The 18,334-nt window shown below is 46.0% G+C and overlaps 2 protein-coding genes across 5 annotated transcripts in view; both read right to left on the bottom strand.

The window, feature by feature from the left end:
- Positions 1-343, bottom strand: part of LOC120995198 (KN motif and ankyrin repeat domain-containing protein 1-like) — a 71,236-nt gene extending 70,893 nt beyond the window's left edge. For 2 of the 4 annotated variants that reach the window (XM_040424239.1, XM_040424240.1), the window contains exon 1: positions 181-343. The gene's annotated coding sequence lies outside the window, so the exon portion shown is untranslated. The remainder of the gene's footprint in view (positions 1-180) is intronic. The other 2 variants (XM_040424237.1, XM_040424238.1) reach the window with 1 other exon arrangement.
- A 7,971-nt stretch (positions 344-8,314) lies between these two features.
- LOC120993762 lies at positions 8,315-10,923 on the bottom strand. The gene is made up of 4 exons (XM_040422232.1): positions 10,501-10,923; positions 10,301-10,402; positions 8,435-8,754; positions 8,315-8,346 (listed from the first exon to the last, which is right to left on the bottom strand). Exons 1-4 carry the CDS (start codon positions 10,707-10,709, stop codon positions 8,315-8,317), a joined length of 663 nt encoding a protein of 220 aa, XP_040278166.1. The 5' UTR covers positions 10,710-10,923.
- Positions 10,924-18,334: the final 7,411 nt, after the last annotated feature.

Genomic DNA, 18,334 nt, shown 5'->3' with positions numbered 1-18,334 from the left:
CAGCAGGTCTCGTCAACAATACTATTACATTAATAAACAGTAGACAGAGGAGTGAATCCATTTCTAACAAGGCAAAACATGGCAAAAAAAAACATACCCCTGTAGTACACAGGTCCCTAGCCTCTTGATACTGTATTAAAAAATTAAAAGAAGCCCCCGATACTGTAGTAACCCACCTACCTTTCACCACAGTGTATCCTATGATCGCATTTAGCTGATGATTTTCAAGAATTATTTAGAGATTTTCAGAGGTCTCTGAGAACATGGTCAAAAAGAACATGTAAAGTAGAAATGAAGCTTGTAAAAACATCTGTTGTCACAAGAAATGTGATTTCCTGAGGATAGGCTAGTTCTGGGAAGTAGCCTTTCCTTTGGAAAACTATTCATTGTTGTACAGCTAGAACATCATTCCAGAATGTCGGCAATGTGCAGCCAGCTTCCTGACACCAGCACTAGCACAGATATGTGGGATCATAAATACCATCAATTACGGTATATAACATTTTCTTTTTATTTGGAGTGCACTGCAGTTTTTTTCACATTATGTTAGGCTGCAGTCTTGTGCTAAAATAAAAAAGTTAATTTTTACCCCCTCATTCTGCACTCAATGCCCCATAATGACAAAAAGAAAACAGAATTTTCGAAATCTTTGCTAATTTATGGAAGAGGAAAAACGAAAATATTGCATTGATAAGTATTCAGATCCTTTACACCCAGTTCACACCTGAGCGTTTTACAGCGCGTTCGAACGCGCTGTAAAACGCATAACCGATGCAAACCAATGCTTCCCTATGGGACTGGTTCACATATTCGCGTTTTACAGCGCGCTCGAACGCGCTGAAAAACGCCAGACGCATAAACAAGTTCTTGATCTTTTTTTGGGGCGTTTGTTGCGCGTTTTGGCCCATAGACTTCAATGGGAACGCGCAAAGCTTGTATTTTGCGCGTTTTTGACACTGAAAACGCGCGAACGAACGCGCGTTTGGGATTTTGCAACATGCTGGAAAAGGCCCAACACCAGGTGCAAAGCACAGTTTTGAAGAGAACCCAGCATGGAGGAGTCTGTGTGTGACACCGAGACCCTGATCAGGCTGGTGCAAGCCAAACGCTGCCTGTATGATACGCAGGATGCCAAGTATAAAAATAGGAAGAGCAGGCAGCAGGCCTGGGAGGATATAGCTAAAAGAATCTGGGCAGATTGGCCAACTTTCACAAAGACAGTGAAACAGGGAAAAGGTATTTCCATGTGTGTTGTAATGTGAAAAGTAAACTCCTTGTGTGCAGGGGTGTACCAACTATATGTAATAGCCCTGGCCAGCTCTACCTGCAGCCCTCCAGCTGTTGTCAAACGCCACCTCCACAAATGCTGGGCTGTATTTTACTTGCTGGAGCCTGTGCAGGCATGCATGGAGTTGGATTTTAGCAACAGCTAGAGGGATGCAGCATCACCATCCCTGTTCTTGTATATGGGCACTCAGTGGCTTTAGTTTTCAAAGAATGATGTGCACATTACATGTTGTATAGTGTCCCCTCACCCCTTTAGTTTTTAGTACTGTCCTGGTTCACCCTCCCCCACATTCTGGTACAATGCAATGGCCCAGTATGTTCAATTTGCAGTGGTTCCACTGTCTTGTGCCAGACTGCGCTCTTTCAATCCGAAAAATGTAGTGGCATTTTGAAATGTAGGCCTAATTTTGGGTTGAGGGATTTGAATCCTAAGTTGTTATTGATATTGTGTACTTTTTCAAATTAGACTGCTTGTGGGCTATGGGTGGTCTGGCATATTTTAGGTGCTTCTGTTTCTAACGTGCCAGTATTGGGCACCTTGAGGGGATCCGTTATTTCACCCACATTGGCTTATATTCTACTGGCCGAGTATGGGGCACTTAAATGGGACACATAATTTTGCCCACATTATTAACCAGTGTTAACGGGCGACTATTGATGGCCACTATAGGGGCATCCACAAGGGGCACTATATAGGTGAAAAAACAGAAATGCACAAAAGATCGTTTCAAATTTTGTCATTTAGGCATAGTAATAAACAACCAAAATGGAAAATTAAATAAAATTGAAACACTCTTTTCAGACGAAAAATATAAATTAACATAAACTTAGATGGCTTCCAATTGCCAGGGTAACGCCCCATGTGGTGATAAAAAATATGCGGTTAAGTGGTCCCGGACAGCCGCACTGTGTCTGCTCCCACGCACACCGCTCGGATTAGGACTTTCCAAGGAATGGCTGAGGGAATCTTCAAAATTAAAGCCATCCCGTACACGTACAAAATTATGCAGAGCACACGCTGCCTTCACGGCCGAGATGACGGTCTCCAATTTTAAATGAATAGGAGAATGGAGAAAGCGCCATTTGTTTGCTAAAATGCCGAAGGCGCACTCCACCACCCTGCGTGCCCTTGTCAGCCGGTAATTAAATACCCGCCTGGCAATGGAGAGTCCCCGGCTGGAGTACGGCCTCATCAGATGCTCCCCCAGCGCAAAGGCCTCGTCCCCCACAAAAATAAAGGGCATAGCCGGATAATTGGTCCCAGGCAGTGTGTCACGGGGTTCCGAAGGTGCACTCGGTCCCCCATCGCCCGCAGACCTGTTGCTTAGCTTTGGGAATGAGGATCTGTGTTTGACCTCATTCCCAGGGCGGCTTTACTAGCTGGGTGGCTTCCTGCTCCTAAGTCTGCCTTGAGCGCCGAGCTGATCACTCGGTGCTCGACTGGTTGGTCTGTCGGTCATGTGACGCTGGTCACGTCACATGACCCTCACTCCCCACTATAAATACAGGCAGCCTGCTGGCTACAGGTTGCCTGTTAATTTCTAGGTTCCTGGCTATTTGTTGGACTGCTGAATACTTACCTGATCCTGTTCCTTGACCATCCTTTTGCCTGATCCTCCTGTACTGCGCATCCGTCCTGGTATTGTGACCTTGGCTCCCACCTGACTACTCTCTTAGGACTCCTCAGGCCTCCAGTCCGCATTTTGAGCCCCAGATTAAGCTCCCAGAAACCTTTTCTGGAGACCGGAAGAAGTTTCTCTCTTTTAAAGGGTTTCTGTCACCCCACAAAACTCTTTTTTTTTTTTTTTGGATAGTTATATTCCTTATAGCGCGATATAGGAGAATATAATAGTCTTACTTACTTTCATGCGGCCGATTCTTTAGAAAACGAAGTTTTATAATATGTAAATCAGGGCTCTACCAGCAAGTAGGGCGTCTACTTGCTGGTAGCCGCAGCAGAAAACCGCCCCCTCGCCGTGTTGATTGACAGGGCCAGCCGTGATCTCCTCCTCCGGCCGGCCCTGTCAGTATTTCAAAAATCGCCCGCCTCTGGTCATTCGGCGCAGGCACTCCCTCAGTGCGCCTGCGCCGATGACATCATCGAAAGAGAAGACGTCATCGGCGCAGGCGCACTGAGGGAGTGCTGAGGAGACGAGCCTCCTCATCTCAGAGCGCCTGCGCCGAATGACCAGAGGCGCGCGATTTTTGAAATACTGACAGGGCCGGCCAGAGGAGGAGATCACGGCTGGCCCTGTCAATCAACACGGCGAGGGGGCGGTTTTCTGCTGCGGCTACCAGCAAGTAGACGCCCTACTTGCTGGTAGAGCCCTGATTTACATATTATAAAACTTCGTTTTCTAAAGAATCGGCCGCATGAAAGTAAGTAAGACTATTATATTCTCCTATATCGCGCTATATGGAATATAACTATCGAAAAAAAAATAATGAGTTTTGTGGGGTGACAGAAACCCTTTAAGGAGAGTTGCAAACTTTACTTCCGTTTGCGCCCCGTGTCCTCTGGGCCCGAGAGTCAACGCGTGGGCATTATCATTTCCCGATTACAGGGTGATCCCCAGGACTGGGCGTTCTCTTTACCTGCTGGCGCCAGTTGTTTATATTCTGTGGAGGGGTTCTTTCAGGGCCTAGGTACCCTCTATGATGAACCAGACAGGGCTCTAGTAGCCGAGATGGCTCTAAAGGCACTGGTTCAGGGCAATTTACCAGCGGAGGATTATTGCACCCAATTCAGAAGGTGGTGTGTCCCCTCAGGATGGAACGAACCAGCCCTGAAGAGTCAGTTCAGGTCAGGTCTGTCTGATAAATTAAAGGATCTTCTGGTCAGTTATCAACTTCCAGAGACCTTAGAGAAGATGATGACCCTTGTTGTCCGACTTGACCGACGGGTTAGAGAGAGACGACAGGAACAACAGTTCTCTTCCCAGATGGTGGTCCAGCCAGAGGCCTATCCCAGAGACAATGCTGAGGTCTCCACCGAGGAACCCATGCAGGTTGGCATGACCCGAGGGAATCTTCGCCGCAGATGTGGAGAATGCTTTTACTGTGGAGATTCTGACCATTGGATCAACCAGTGTCCTAAGAAGGTCCTCTCTGTCAAGTCTCCTAAGACAAGGCAACCTAAAGACCAGGTACACCCTGAATTTTCTAAATGTAAGCTTTCGGTACCCATTACGATTTCTCTGGGAGTAGATAAATGGCCGGGTAAGGCCTTTATTGATTCTGGCTCAGCGGCTAGCTTTATTGACTCTGAGTATGCTGTAAGATTGGGTATTCCTATGTTTGCCTTACCAACTCCTATCCATGTCATGGCTATTGATGCTACTCCTCTTATTGGTGGTACGGTAAGCTTATGTACCTCAGAGATTTCTCTAACCGTGGGTGTGTGCCACTCAGAGAGATGTTCGCTTCTAGTCCTGGAGAACCTACCTGCTGAGGTGCTACTAGGGTTGCCTTGGCTCCGACTACATAACCCCACTATAGATTGGTCCAATGGGGAGTTGGTGAGATGGGGGCCTAAGTCTGACTCGTGCCTGTCCGTGGTACAGGCTGGGGTCTCAGTAAAGTCTGATACTTTACCCTCTGTTGTTAGAGAATATTCTGATGTATTCTCATCACCAACCCCGGAGGTTCTACCCCCCCATAGACCTTATGATTGTACTATAGAGCTAGTAGAGGGGGCCAAGTTTCCTAAAGGACGAATTTATAATCTTTCTATGCCCGAACGCAAGGCCATGGAAGATTATATTAAGGAGAGTCTTGGTAAAGGGCATATCAGACCTTCTGTCTCTCCTATGGGGGCGGGGTTTTTCTTCGTTAAGAAAAAAGATGGTGGTCTTAGGCCATGTATCGATTACCGGAGATTAAATAAAATCACTGTCCAGAATAGATACTCCCTCCCATTGATTCCGGATTTATTTAACCAGGTCCTGGGGGCAACCTGGTTTTCCAAAATTGACCTGAAAGGGGCATACAATCTAATCCGAATCAAGGAGGGAGACGAATAGAAGACGGCGTTCAATACTCCGGTAGGACACTTTGAATATCAGGTGATGCCTTTTGGACTCAGCAATGCCCCAGCTGTGTTCCAAAACTTCATGAATGACATTCTTAGGGAGTTCTTAGGTAAATTTGTTATTGTCTATCTTGACGACATTTTGATATTCTCTCCTGACTTCGAATCCCATGTGTCTCATGTTAGACAAGTATTAGAGGTGTTGAGGGAGAATCAGCTATCCGCTAAACAAGAGAAATGTGTCTTTGGTGTGCAGGAGATTCTGTTTCTAGGGCATGTTCTGACTCCTCACGCCTTCAAGATGGATCCTGGTAAGGTACTAGCAATTAAGGAATGGGTAAGACCTTCATGCTTAAAGGCCTTACAACGGTTCTTAGGTTTCGCCAATTACTATCGTAAATTTATTATGAATTTTTCCGTAATTGCTAAACCGTTGACCGACCTTACTAAGAAAGGGGCGGATTTGGAGAATTGGTCTACTGAGGCCATTTCTTCATTTGAAAAATTAAAAAAGGCATTCAGTAGCGCTCCCATTCTGATCCAGCCTGATCAGGAGAAACCTTTTATTGTGGAGGTGGATGCGTCCGAGGACGGCGCAGGAGCAGTCCTTTCACAAGGTCCTGCTAGCCTCACTAATCTGAGACCATGTGCCTTCTTCTCCAGGAAATTCTCTCCCACGGAGAGAAACTACGACATAGGGAATAGGGAGCTGCTGGCCATTAAATGGGCATTTGAGGAGTGGAGGCATTTTCTGGAGGGGGCAAGGCATTGTGTAACTGTTGTCACTGACCATAAAAACCTTATGTTCCTCGAGTCTGCTAAGAGGTTGAATCCCCGTCAAGCCAGATGGGCTCTGTTTTTTACTCGTTTTGATTTTTCCATCACGTTCAGGCCGGGAAGTAAAAATGTGAAGGCGGACGCATTATCTCGGAGCTTCCAGGCTTTTCAACCTACTGAGGTACCACCTGAATCCATCCTACCAGCAAAAATCTTCTTAGCAGCTCTTACCCAGGATATCTCGGCTCACATTAGGTCGGAACAACATCTGGCACCGGTATCCACCCCAACAGATAAGTTGTTTGTTCCCGTACAATTTCGTCTCCAGCTGTTGGGTGAGTGTCACGATTCTGCCTTTTGTGGACATCCGGGTGTTGAGGGCACTAAGGATCTGGTTTCTAGATCTTATTGGTGGCCCACTCTAACTAGGGATGTCAAGTCCTATGTGTCAGCCTGTGAGGTTTGTGCCAGGTCCAAGACACCTAGGACTCGCCCTGCTGGTAACCTACGACCCCTACCCATTCCCAGTAGACCCTGGTCCCATATCTCGATGGACTTTATAACTGACCTACCGCCGGCGGAGGGTAAGACTGTAGTGTGGGTAGTGGTGGATAGGTTTAGCAAGATGGTCCATTTCATTCCCCTGTCTAAACTCCCGAATGCCAAAACCCTGGCGTCTATTTTTGTGAAAGAAATTGTTCGATTGCATGGTATCCCGGAAAATATTGTTTCTGACAGGGGTGTGCAGTTTGTGTCCAAATTCTGGAGGGCCTTCTGTCAAAAATGTAAAATTTCATTGTCTTTTTCCTCTGCCTACCACCCTGAGAGTAATGGGCAGACTGAACGCCTTAATCAGTCTGTCGAACAATTCTTGAGGTCGTATGTTGCTGATGACCAGCAATTATGGGTGAAATTTCTTCCATTGGCTGAATTTGCTTTGAATAACCGTGTCAATTCTTCCGCTGGGGTCTCCCCTTTCTTTTGTAACCATGGTTTCCATCCCCGTTTTCATTCTGGGTCGTCCGTCTCCTCCTCGAACCCTGAAGCGGATAAACTCTCCTCCGAACTGTGCACAGTTTGGGCCCGGGTTCAATCGAACCTAGAAAAGGCTCAATGTTCTCAGAAACTCAAGGCCGATAGGAGACGTTCAAGGGGGGTAAACTTTCAGGTTGGGGATAAAGTATGGTTGTCCTCCAAGAATCTATCTCTCAAGGTAACTTCTAAAAAATTTGCTCCTCGTTTTATTGGACCATATAAGATCACGGAAGTGATTAACCCGGTATCTTTTAGGTTGGAGCTGCCCGAGTCATTCCACATTCATAATGTGTTCCATAAATCTCTGCTTAAAAAATATTTTGAACCGGTAGTACCATCAAAAGCCTCACCTCCGCCGGTTCTTGTTAATGATGCTGTCGACTATGTGGTGTCTAAAATAGTGGATGTCCGGAAGGTGCGTAATTCCTTGCAGTACCTGATTCACTGGAAGGGGTATGGACCTGAAGAGAGATCTTGGGTACCTGCCAGGGAGGTTCATGCTCCTAGACTTGTTCGTAAATTTCATTTAGAACACCCTGAAAAGCCATCGCCTGAAGTCTTGGGTCCGGTGACCCCTCGTAAAAGGGGGGCTACTGTCACGGGGTTCCGAAGGTGCACTCAGTCCCCCATCGCCCGCAGACCTGTTGCTTAGCTTTGGGAATGAGGATCTGTGTTTGACCTCATTCCCAGGGCGGCTTGACGTCACATGACCCTCACTCCCCACTATAAATACAGGCAGCCTGCTGGCTACAGGTTGCCTGTTAATTTCTAGGTTCCTGGCTATTTGTTGGACTGCTGAATACTTACCTGATCCTGTTCCTTGACCATCCTTTTGCCTGATCCTCCTGTACTGCGCATCCGTCCTGGTATTGTGACCTCGGCTCCCACCTGACTACTCTCTTAGGACTCCTCTTGTACTTCTCTGCTCTCCTGGTATTTGACCCCGGCTTCTCCTGACCATTCTTTGCTTAATCCTTTGTACTTTGTAGCTTTCCTGGTATTGACTCGGTCCTTTCACGTCCTGTTGTTTGTCTGTCTGTCATCCCTGCTCTTATTCCAAGTTAGGGATTGCCGTCCAGTTGTCCCCTGTCATTAGGACTCGCGAGGCAAGTAGGCAGGGCCAGGGGTAAGGGTGGAGCGCAGTGGTCACTTCCCTTCCCCCCTGTGTGTGTGTGTACGCGACCGTTACACAGTGTGGTGTTCCCCGGGAGGTCCAGCTCATTATTATTGAGCATTTGGCCAAAGGCAGAATGCCCCAAAACAGCTGAGTCTGAGCTGCTGCCGTAGGACCCCACGTCAATGTACCTGAAGCAATAGTTTGCGTCACACACCGCAAAAAGAACAAATATTTCTTATAATTAAAAAATTGACTCCCGCTCCTGATGGGCTTCTGAACGCGGATGTGCTTGCCGTCTATTGCGCCGACACAGTTTGGGAAATTGCAGGATTGTAAAAAATGATCCGCAATTTGCAGCCAGTCCTCCTTCTGTGGTTGGGCCATCACAGCAGGATGAAGGACGTCCCAAATTGCCACGCAGGTTTCCTGGACGACCATACTGGCTGTGGACTTCCCGATGAGAAAGGCGAAGTGTAGACTGGCCAATGACTGTCCGGTAGCTAAATACCTGAAACAAATGTAAGAAAATAAAGAGACATTAACGTTTTTTTTTTAGAATTTTTTCATAGTCAACACTATCAAAGGCAAATGGAAAAGCCTGAAAGACGCCTTTATCCGCCATAGGCGCAAAGAAAGGGAGCAGAGGAGCGGATCGTCCCCAAGCACACGCTCCAGTTACGTGCATGCCCAACAGATGTCTTTTTTGATTCCATGCACGGAAATGCGGAGGTGAGTCAAGGGCATACACATTGAGGAGAGGATGTGGTATGACATGACATACATTCAATTTCATATGGGGAACATACTTACCTATATTTTCCACTTCACAGCACCGATAGTAGCTGGGAACCCAGCCAGGCACGAGATGACGATGAAGAGGACGAGGGCACAACCATGGACAGTGAGCCCGGACCATCTATGGGGCCAATGAGTCCTCCAGGCCCCCCACCCACTCCGAGTTTGGTGAGCCCCATGCAGACTGTCCCAGCCGTCCCAGAAGCAAGTCGGCAGCCCCGACATAAAAGGAGGAGAACAGAGAGGCATGAGGACAGGCTAATAGGCTGCCTGGATTCCCTGGCACATCCTGTGCCAAAACTTTCATGTGATGCCTATTTTCTCCTCAGTCTAGAGGAGAAAATGCTACATGTGCCCAGAAATCTGGTCACAAAAGTAAGGGATGAGTTGTCTAAGACCATTGATAAATATTGCATCCCTTATGAGATCCCAATGTCTATCAGTGCCCCGCAGCAGGCCCCACTGCAGGCCCCACAGCAGGCCCCACAGCAGCCAGCACAATATGGGCAACAATATGGGCCACAATATTGCCCCCAATATGGGCCACAATATGGCCCACAATATGGGCCACTACATCCCCAACATGCACAACAACACCCTCACACATACCCAGCACACACATACACACAAAGTAACATACAACGCCCTCTTGACACATGGCAGACACAACACACATCATACCCATATCCCTCTACAAGCACGGGCCCAAGCACCTCCACCACCACCACCACTGAAATGCCACCCGCCAATCAGTCTCGCGGAGCCAGAGAGACACGGCGGGATCCCGAGGCGGAGTTTTCAGGCCCGCAATATGAAACCCTTTGAAAATGATAAGAGGGAAATTCTCAGGCTCAAGGGTTTTGGTGCCAAAAAGGTCACATATATAGAAAAAGGTTTCTAATATTTTTATGTTGTTTCAAAAAAATTGCTCCTTTGTTTGTTAAACAGAGTTAACACATTTAATTTGGAAATGTACGATGTTAATACATTCACCAAAGATAAAAAATTTGAAGCAAATGTTTGGACTATTTTTTGAAAATGAGGGTTAAAAAATTAGAAAGTGAGGGGTAAAACATGGCCAAATGTGGATACATGATGCATGTATGGGATATCTATGCCCCACGTTGACAACATACACATCACATACCCCCCGCACAAACACTCATACGTCCCAAACAACAAGAGAAACACGGCGAAACTCTGATCCTGGCACAACACACTGCAAATGGTTAAAATGGCCACAATAATAGGCTACTTACCGCAAAGTAATGACCAGTCTTTCCACTGGTGGGATGCAGTCCCGCATGAAGGTGTCCTGACGCTGCAAATGAGGGGACAACAGCACCAGGAGCTCGTCAAAGCTGGGAAACAATAAAATGTTCATGGTTAACAATACAAAAAGCACAAAACACTTAGCTTAACCATTGAAAAAACATTGCAACAACGTATACATACTAACCTGTGGATGGACATCCTGGTGTAGTCAAAAAACTTGTCCTCATGGCCACGGAGGTTCGCATACAGTGCCCAGAACTGGCCCCTCTCCTGTCTATTGGCAATGACAGGATGGACCCAGAAACGTCGCCTGCTGTCCCGCCTTCTCCTCAAGCGTTCCAGGTCAATAGCTGCAACAAGTGCCGCAACACGTCGCCGTCTATAGCATTCCATGACTCCAAACCACACACTCTACCAACACACATGGAATTTCACACCTACAATGCCCTATGATTGGCCAAACTTCATATAGACAGGGATATTTGCTCATTGGACAACACTGCAGTCAATCACACAAACGCGCGTTTACTATTGCAAAAAACGCGCATAGAAACGCGCGTAAAACGCGCGTCTCAGAAACGCTCAGGTGTGAACCCAGTGTTAGGCCTTTTTCACACGACCGTGACTGATTAGGTCCGGGTGCTTTCAGGGTGCGTTCAGGGAAACTCGCACCATTTTGCAAGCAAGTTCAGGTCAGTTTTGTCTGCGATTGCGTTCAGTTGTTTCCGCGCGGGTGCAATGCGTTTTGATGCGTTTTTCACGCGCGTGATAAAATACTGAAGGTTTACAAACAACATCTCTTAACAGCCATCAGTAAAAAACGCATTGTATCTGCACTAGCTTCCGGATGCAATGTGTTTTTCACTGAAGCCCCATTCACTTCTATGGGGCCAGGACTGTGTGAAAAACGCAAAATATTGAACATTCTGCGTTTTTCACGAAACGCAGAACTGATCCGTGAAAAAAAACGCTCATGTACTACACAGACCCATTGAAATGAATGGGTCAGGATTCAGTGCAGGTGCTATGCGTTCATGTCACGCATCGCACCCGCGCAGAAAACTCGCTCATGTGAAAGGGGCCATACTCAGAACTTAGTTGAACCAACTTTGTACGTGATGATAGCCTTCAGTTTTCTTGGGTACGATGTCACATGGTTTGCACACCTGGATTTGGGAATTTTCTACCGTTTTTTTTCTGCAGATCCTATTGAACTTTGTCAGGTTGGATGGGGACTGTTGGTAGACAGTCATTTTCATTTATTTTCAGGCTCTGTTCACACTGGTGTCATGGTTTCTAACAGACATGTTGGGGGTCCCAGTATTTTGACATCAGAAATAGCACTGCAGACTGTATTAGTCTTACCATTAGTAAAAAAAAAAAGTAAAGCTCAAAGCACCCTATTAACACTAATGTGATGACAGTCTTAGGCCTCTTGCACACGAAAGCGCGCGCCCCGTGGCCGTGGTGCTGCCCGCAAATTGCGGGCTGCAATGCATGAACACCACCGCGTGGCAGCCGCAGCGGATCGCGGACCCATTCACTTTAATGGGTCCGCAATCCGGCCGTTCCGCAAAAAGATAGAACAAGTGGATGAGGTGAGTTTTTTTTGTTTTGTTTTTTAACCCCTCAATTGACATTTTAGTAAGCATTCTGTATTAAGAATGCTATTAGTTTCCCTTATAACCATGTTATAAGGGAAAATAATACAGTGAATTTACTTTAATGGGGTTGCTCATCCTTATCATCTCCTAGTAGCCATGCGTGAAAATCGCACCGTATCCGCACTTACTTGCGGATGCTTGCGATTTTCACGCAGCCCTTTTCACTTCTATGGGGCCTGCGTTGCGTGAAAAAAGCTGAATATAGAACATGCTGCGATTTTCACGCAAAGTAATGTGTGAAAATCACCGCTCATCTGCACAGCCCCATTGAAGTGAATGGGTCCGGATTCAGTGCGGGTGCAATACGTTCACCTCATGCATTGCACCCGCGCGGAAAACTCGCCCGTGTGAAAGGGGCATTACAGTTCTACGTACACTTTAGTCACTTAATTATGGTCAATATATGTTAACTTAATTTTGGACTGATTTGAGTAAGGTGGGTGGGAAAGCAGGATTGGCACGTCCATTTTTTTTCTTTCATTAGCTCACCTAACGTATCCATAACCTTTTTGGTATATTTCATGTTTGCCTTTTCAAAGGCTCCACTTCAATCTATTTTTGTCAGCATTCCCCATATTATTATGGCTCATTAGTTACTTCCCTTCTCCACCCTATTGAGCAATTTCCTCTGCAGTTACAATAGCTGTCTAAGACCTGGACATTTGTTGCATTCCTTTGTATTATCTATTTCAATTAATGTTATCAAGATAAAAACATACATGGGCGGAATTCATCATCAGGGATATTTTAAAGCCAGTTTTTCTTCATTCTGTATTAGCGTCTTCTGTGCTAAATATATCAATCTTCGCATCGTGTTTGAGGCCTCGTGCACATTTCTGTGCAGGGACACGTCCGTGAAAAAAAGCGTACAGGTTTCGTCAGTGAAGAATCCGTGGTTGGTCCGTGTGTCTGTTTGTACCATCCATGTGTCATCCGCAATCCAAGGACACTGCTCAGCTGAAAATTAATTTCCAAAGAATCTCCTATTAGTCTTCAGTGAAAAACAGACGCACCACGAATGCCATCCATGTTGTGTCCGTGATTTTCACTGACCCATAGATTTCAATGTGCATACTTGGTCCGCATCAAAATAGTGCATGTCTCCGTGATTTTTTTACTGACTCACGGTCAGTAAAACAATACTGAAATGTGAACAGACACATTTAAATCAATAGGTACGTGTGTTGTTCGTGGAAAATGCGGACAGCACACGTCAGTGAAAAACGGAAATGTGAAAAATGTTTTTTCTTTCCAATGTTGAGATCCATCACAGGATCTCAAAACCAGAGTAAAACGCTTCAGTTTTGGCCCCATTCATTGTCAATGGGGACAAAACTGAATTGAACCAGAATGCATTCCATTTTGTTTCATTGCATTCCCATGACGCACACAAAAGCAGCGTTTTTGAGTGCGTCATGGGATACAGAGCAAGACGCATCCGGCATGAAACACAATGTAAGTTGGGGAGCAGAATATTAAAAATGCAAGAAGAAACAATGCAACAGCACTCTTGAGATTCTTGGCAAATACATTTTGTTCAAAATTATTTGTGCCTGTCCGCCAGCGTCAAGGCGATCTCTTTAGGACAGGGACCTACACTAAATATTACTTCCGCTGGTGCTGTATTTGCCTCCATTAAATTCAGGGAATGTAGGCTCAACATACATGCTGAGCCCACTCTGCAATTTACTCTCCTAGTGCCAAATGACCTCCAATAAATGCAGGGAGAGCAGGCTACAGCTTTAGGCCCCTTTCACACGGGCGGGTATTTCGCGCGGATGCGATGCGTGAGTTGAACGAATTGCACCCGCTCTGAATCCCGACCCATTCATTTCTATGGGGCTGTTCACATGAGCGGTGATTTTCACGCATCACTTGTGTGTTGCGTGAAAATCGCAGCATGCTCTATTTTGTGCGTTTTTCACGTAACGCAGGCCCCATAGAAATGAATGGGGTTGCGTGAAAATCGCAAGCATCCGCAAGCAAGTGCAGATGCGGTGCGATTTTCACGCACGGTTTCTAGGAGACGATCGGGATAGAGACCCGATAATTATTATTTTCCCTTATAACATGGTTATAAGGGAAAATAGTAGCATTCTGAATACAGAATGCATAGTAAAATAGCGCTGGAGTGGTTAAAAAATAAATATTTAACTCACCTTAATCCACTTGATCGCGTAGCCGGCATCTCTTCTGACTTCTTTCTTTGCTGTGTGCAGCAACAGGACCTGTGGTGACGTCACTCCGTCCATCACATGATCCATCACATGATCTTTTATCATGGTGGTGGATCATGTGATGGACCATGTGATGACCGGAGTGACGTCACCACAGGTCCTGTGGATTAAGGTGAGTTCAATTTTTATTTTATTTTTTAACCCCTCCAGCGCTATTTTACTATGCATTCTGTATTCAGAATGCTATTATTTTCCCTTATAACCATGTTATAAGGGAAAATAATACAATCTACAGAACACCGATCCCAAGCCCGAACTTCTGTGAAAAAGTTCGGGTTTGGGTACCAAACATACAGATTTTTCTCCCGTGAGTGCAAAACGCATTACAATGTTTTGTACTCGCGCGGAAAAATCGTGCATGTTCCCGCAACGCACCCGCACATTTTCCCGCAACGCCCGTCTGAAAGAGGCCTTATACTTGCACTAATTAAAATCATCCTAAGGGATATACAGGTTAGTTAGGAGTAAACGACCAAAGGAGTCAGCCACACCTCCAATGCAGACTCCAAAGGCAAAATGGGGGTTAGTCAGCTCATCACAGTGCGTAGGTGCACGTTGCCATGGCTGGAAGCACAAAAGCAAAAAGAAACAATGCAGCAGCACTCTGCAAACACATAATAAATTAAATACAATAGTGCCATACTCACTATAGAAAATATACTATATACAGTCGTGGCCAAAAGTTTTGAGAATGACATAAATATTGCAAATTGGAAAAGTTGCTGCTTAAGTTTTTATAATAGCAATTTGCATATACTCCAGAATGTTATGAAGAGTGATCAGATGAATTGCATAGTCCTTCTTTGCCATGGAAATTAACTTAATCCAAAAAAAAACTTTCCACTGCATTTCATTGCTGTCATTAAAGGACCTGCTGAGATCATTTCAGTAATCGTCTTGTTAACTCAGGTGAGAATGTTGACGAGCACAAGGCTGGAGATCATTATGTCAGGCTGATTGGGTTAAAATGGCAGACTTCACATGTTAAAAGGAGGGTGATGCTTGAAATCATTGTTCTTCCATTGTTAACCATGGTAACCTGCAAAGAAACACGTGCAGCCATCATTGCGTTGCATTAAAATGGCTTCACAGGCAAGGATATTGTGGCTACTAAGATTGCACCTCAATCAGCAATTTATAGGATCATCAAGAACTTCAAGGGAAGAGGTTCAATTCTTGTTAAGAAGGCTTCAGGGCGTCCAAGAAAGTCCAGCAAGCGCCAGGATCGTCTCCTAAAGAGCATTCAGCTGCGGGATCGGAGTGCCACCAGTGCAGAGCTTGCTCAGGAATGGCAGCAGGCAGGTGTGAGCGCATCTGCACACACAGTGAGGCGAAGACTTTTGGAAGATGGCCTGGTGTCAAGAAGGGCAGCAAAGAAGCCACTTCTCTCCAAAAAAACATCAGGGACAGATTGATCTTCTGCAGAAAGTTTGGTGAATGGACTGCTGAGGACTGGGGCAAAGTCATATTCTCTGATGAAGCCTCTATCCGATTGTTTGGGGCATCTGGAAAAAGGCTGAGCCCTACCATCAGTCTTGTGTCATGCCAACAGTAAAGCATCCTGAGACCATTCATGTGTGGGGTTGCTTCTCATCCAAGGGAGTGGGCTCACTCACAATTTTGCCCAAAAACACAGCCATGAATAAAGAATGGTACCAAAGCACCCTCCAACAGCAACTTCTTCCAACAATCCAACAACAGTTTGGTGAAGAACAATGCATTTTCCAGCACGATGGAGCACCGTGCCTGAAGGCAAAAGTGATAACTAAGTGGCTCGGGGACCAAAACTTGACATTTTGGGACCATGGCCTGGAAACTCCCCAGATCTTAATCCCATTGAGAACTTGTGGTCAATCCTCAAGAGGCGGGTGGACAAACAAAAACCCACTAATTCTGACAAACTCCAAGAAGTGATTATGAAAGAATGGGTTGCTTGCTATCAGTCAGGAATTGGCCCAGAAGATGATTGAGAGCATGCCCAGTCGAATTGCAGAGGTCCTGAAAAAGAAGGGCCAACACTGCAAATACTGACTCTTTGCATAAATGTCATGTAATTGTTGATAAAAGCCTTTGAAACGTATGAAGTGCGTGTAATTATATTTCACTACATCACAGAAACAACTGAAACAAAGATCTAAAAGCAGTTTAGCAGCAAACTTTGTGAAAACTAATATTTGTGTCATTCTCAAAACTTTTGGCCACGACTGTACTAATATAATATATACTATTACTAATTCTACGTTATAAACATGAGATTCTTGGCAAAAATATTGTGTACAAAATTATTTGTGCCTGTCCGCTAGCATCAAGGCGATCTTTTTAGGACAGGAACCTACACTAAATACTACCTCCACTGGTGCTGTACTGGCCTCCATTAAATTCAGGTAATGCAGGTTCCACTTGCAAGCTAAGCCCACACTGTATTATACCTCCGCTGGTGCCACAATGGCCTCCATTAAATTCAGGGACTGCAGGTTCCACATGCATGCTGAGCCCCACAGAATATATATACTTCCTGATTATCATAGAGTATAAGCTCCTAGCCAGACATCTTTGAGAATACTATAATGTATCTTTCCTTCAACATCTTGGGTGCTGGCCAGCAGTATAGGAGTTTCTGAAGTGACCTGAGGTTAAGTAATTGTCACTACCAGAGCTTTGAGACGTTCTCACAGCTCTGTTTCTCCACCCCTGTGATGATGTCACTACTAGAGCTTGGAGGAGTTCCCTCTGCTCTGTTTCTCCGCCCCTGTGTTGAGGTCTTTACTTCCTCCCAGCTGTCCCTTCTGTGTTTGATTTCTCTGCCTTTAAATCACCCCTCCTCCTTTGTAGGGTGTGGATTATACTTTTCATTTGAGCTGTATCTCTCGCTTGAGTATCTTCACTTGTGTGTTATCTTTCTATGGACCTGAGTTCTGCTGAAGCAAGTACTTCGGATAAGTGTCTGCTGACTTTGGATCTGTCTTCACTGCTGCTGCAGCTCCTTCAGTTAAGTGTGCAGACATTGTGTGTTTCTGTTTGTTTTCTGACTGGATCCGAGGCGACCCCGGTTCCGTCCATATTCTGAGCAGGGCACCGGTGGCCGTGCCCCTTCCACTATTGTAGGGGTTACAGTGGTCATCAGCCTTAGGTACGCGGGCATGTCTCGATCCACCATTTGGATCTGGACATGTGCTTAGCAGCATAGGGAGAGCTTTTATGGTCTGACAGGGGTCACCCTTTATCCTCCCCAGTTTGGGTCCGGTCAGTAGCTTATTCACTGTGTATGCTCTTGTTGCTCACATACAGACGTGACATTATAATCCACCATAACCGTCCTTTTTGACATGGATCCGCTTTCTAACCTGGTTGACCGTATGCAGGGTCTTTCTTTGGAGGTAGCGGATCTCCGTCAATCTATGACTCAGCTTCATGCATTGGGCTATGCTCCGGCCCATGGAGTCTGTTGCGAGCCAAAGGTCTCACTTCCGGAAACGTTCTCCGGGGGCAGTGAGAATTTTGTTCGCTTCAGAGAGGCATGCAAACTCCATTTTTGCTTGTGTCCCCATTCCTCTGGTAATGAGGAGCAGAGGGTGAGGATTGTCATCTCCCTGCTCAGGGGTAATGCTCAGACTTGGGCTTTTTCGCTGCCATCGGGGGATCCCTCCCTTCGATCCGTGGAAAGATTTTTTGTGGCCCTGGGGCAGATATATGATGACCCGGATCGTGTTGCTCTGGCTGAATCCAACTTACGTTTTTTATGCCAGAACAAACTGTCTGCGGAGCTTTATTGTTCTGAATTTCGGAGATGGGCAGCTGATTCAGGTTGGAATGATGCTGCACTCCGGAGTCAGTTCTGTCATGGTCTCTCAGAGAGCTTGAAAGATGCGTTTGCTTTCCATGAGAGACCAACGTCCTTAGAGTCTGCCATGTCATTGGCGGTACACCTTGACAGGCGTCTAAGAGAAAGAAACGAGACCTCTCTCTCCAGCCATTGTCAGTCTAGGGACAGTGGTGCGGACTCATTCAGTGTGCAGGGGCCTCATCCTGTCTCGGTCCCCTCTGAGGAGGAGGCCATGCAGCTAGGTCGACTTGCCCCTGATAAAGGAGGATTTAATCCTCAGAGAATGGTGTGTTT

This window comes from Bufo bufo, chromosome 3 (assembly GCF_905171765.1).
Source record: "Bufo bufo chromosome 3, aBufBuf1.1, whole genome shotgun sequence".
NCBI classification, from domain to species: Eukaryota; Metazoa; Chordata; class Amphibia; order Anura; family Bufonidae; genus Bufo; species Bufo bufo.
The sequence above is the reverse complement of the archived record's forward strand: the minus strand, read 5'-3'. Positions and strand labels throughout refer to the sequence as shown.

Coding starts and splice junctions, on each gene's coding strand:
- LOC120993762 (XM_040422232.1), bottom strand. CDS start 10,709: ATGGAATGCTATAGACGGCGACGTGTTGCGGCACTTGTTGCAGCTATT. Junction 10,403..10,500: donor ACCAGGATGTCCATCCACAG/GTTAGTATGTAT, acceptor ATTGTTTCCCAG/CTTTGACGAGCTCCTGGTGC. Junction 8,755..10,300: donor AGACTGGTCATTACTTTGCG/GTAAGTAGCCTA, acceptor CATTTGTTTCAG/GTATTTAGCTACCGGACAGT.